The sequence below is a fragment of the Pinus tabuliformis genome, chromosome 4_2, assembly GCF_031772625.1.
Source record: "Pinus tabuliformis cultivar Carrire ecotype Pingquan chromosome 4_2, CPIR1, whole genome shotgun sequence".
Lineage (NCBI taxonomy): Eukaryota > Viridiplantae > Streptophyta > Pinopsida > Pinales > Pinaceae > Pinus > Pinus tabuliformis.
The window spans coordinates 572,793,343-572,795,774 of record NC_142304.1 but is presented as its reverse complement, the minus strand read 5'-3'; the positions used below and the strand labels follow the sequence as shown (position 1 = coordinate 572,795,774).

Genomic DNA, 2,432 nt, shown 5'->3' with positions numbered 1-2,432 from the left:
TCCTTAGTCGGTTAAAAAAAAATATTGGTATGTTAACAAAAATGATGACCCATCTAATGACAAAGAAAGAGGAATGCTCAGTAAATTTCAAGAAAGAAGGAAATTCTCATCAAGAGGATACTAAGGGTAAACAACCTGAAACCTTCTGAATTTGAGGATTTCCTCGTTATCTTCCACCATGCTTTAAGGTGAGACAGCTATATGCAATCTTTGAAGCAACAAAGGAGACCCTCGATAGTATCATGGGAGACATTCAAAATGTTGTTGAAGGATCAGTTCTACGATATTGGATATCAAGAAGATCCATTTAATTGTGATATTTTCACAAACACAAGAAAAATTGTATAGGACTACACCATTGAATATAAGAAATCAGCAATCTTGCTAAATCTCAAAGTAGAAGTTCCTCAAACGCTGATAAAAAATTGAGGAGAAATACATGGCTACATCAGAAAGGAATTTACCCCATTTGAAGTAAAGAACCTTAATGATGCTGGTAAGAAGGCTCTATTTATTGAGTACAAGAACAGAAAACCAGCAGTAAGTGGGGAAATGGAAAACCAAGGAAAGGTACCTAACATCAAAAATCTCCTAAGCAAACGAACAGAAATAGGGCACAGGAATAACTGCTCAGTGACTCAAAAGACAACACCAGGAATAACTGCAATCATTGCAGTGTTAATTTATGGGCACACTGAGAAATAATGCTGGAAATTACACCTGAAATTATATCCTACAATTTGGAAGAAAGCATCTACGAGAATGTTGAGGGAAAAAAATGGAAAGTTTCCAGAAGAGAATATAGCTTATATGAGTGCAGACCGCCAACTAAAGAGGACACATTATTTAATCCATTGTCACATATTTAAAGGCATATGTCACCTTTTGAGGTGTTTTGGGATAAGGACACAATGTTGAGGTTTTCTCTACAGATTTAGAGGCTAGCTCTTTCCTTATGGAGATGACAAGTGGCATTGTGGGCCTATTTTATTCACTCAAAGGGAAAAAAGGAGGATACCAGGGTCTTTTGTAAAGAAATATTATTATTTTAATTAGGTTTTAATTTGAATGTTATAAATAGAAAAGAGGATTCACTTTCTAAAGTCACGGTTGGAGTTGTGGCAATTCCTCTACAAGCTTAGTTGAAAAACATTTGGGAGAATGCAATTAAGGGGCACACGCCCACATGAGAATCACAGGGGCTCATCAATATCCCTACTTGGCTGCCAAGCTTGTTTATCTTTATTCTGCCTATGGAAGCATTGTCGATGCGTGGGTGGCATTCGATGAAGCCTCTGAGCGGACTATGTTTATGTGGAATGCTTTGCTCAGAGCTTATGTTAAGAATGGGATCTGTGAAACCAAGGCTATGGAGATTTATAATCAAATGAAGTTATCTGGCACGGAGCTCGATAATTTTACGTTCTCAATCATGCTGAAGGCATGCGGAAGCTTAATGGACCTGCAACAGGGGATGGAGATCCATGGGCAGGTTATCAAGACCGGTTATGAGCTTGATGTCTTTGTGGGATGTGTGCTTGTGGATATGTATTGCAGGTGTCATTTTGTGGAGGATGCAACCCAAGTTTTTGAGGAAATGCACCATCGAGATGTGGTCACATGGACAGCTATGATTGCTGGACTTATGCATAATGGGTTTCATGGCGAAGCATTGGAATGTTTTCGGTAGATACATGTGGAGGAACAAAAGAATGTTTCACTAAGAAGCAGTGCTTCGATTTGGACCCCGGGGATATCTCTATACTCCTGCGCCTGATGTGCACAGGGTGTAGTATTTCATGGATACTGAGTTTTTCATCAGATGGGATGGGCATTGGGATATATTTCTGGATGAGGATTTTCCCACAGCAGACGATCACATTAAGGCGAATGCAGAGGAATTCAAATAGGTATTTTTGTGTGTGCGTACAAGCTCATATGCAGGTGCAAGCAATAAGTTAAATTCGTGGTACTATGTTGTTTAAAGTTTCTGTAGTTTATTGTCTAGGGATGGATTCTGTATGCTATTTCCAGAAATTATGTTCAGGGCTTTTATATATATAATAATTAAACTATGTATTCGAAGTTTGCCTAATACTCTTTGTGATGTAAATAAATTTCAATGAACATCAAACTATTCTCATAATTTGCATGGATTCTTGCAACATATCATCGGCAGGTTTCTTTTCCCTTCAATTTTGTGATTCGTTCCTTCTGGTCGAGGAAGGTTCCGGACCTTCACATCTTACCTGAGCTCAAAAAGATAGAACAATATCAAAGGTCAATGACCAAGTAATTCAAATGACAAGTATAAGAGTGATACAGTGCACTATTGCAAGTAAGATGGAATGTTCACAAATCAATGGGAGACCCTAGACACATTATAGGCAAGCCACTGTCGTCAACACTTTCATTCTCGTTGAGACATCTAG

At 38.3% G+C, this 2,432-nt stretch overlaps 1 protein-coding gene across 1 annotated transcript; it reads left to right on the top strand.

Annotated features, from left to right (window-relative positions):
• The first annotated feature begins 1,186 nt into the window (after positions 1-1,186).
• On the top strand, positions 1,187-1,690 carry LOC149170597 (pentatricopeptide repeat-containing protein At1g15510, chloroplastic-like). The gene has a single exon (XM_089425648.1). It carries the CDS (start codon positions 1,187-1,189, stop codon positions 1,688-1,690), a length of 504 nt encoding a protein of 167 aa, XP_089281774.1.
• Positions 1,691-2,432: the final 742 nt, after the last annotated feature.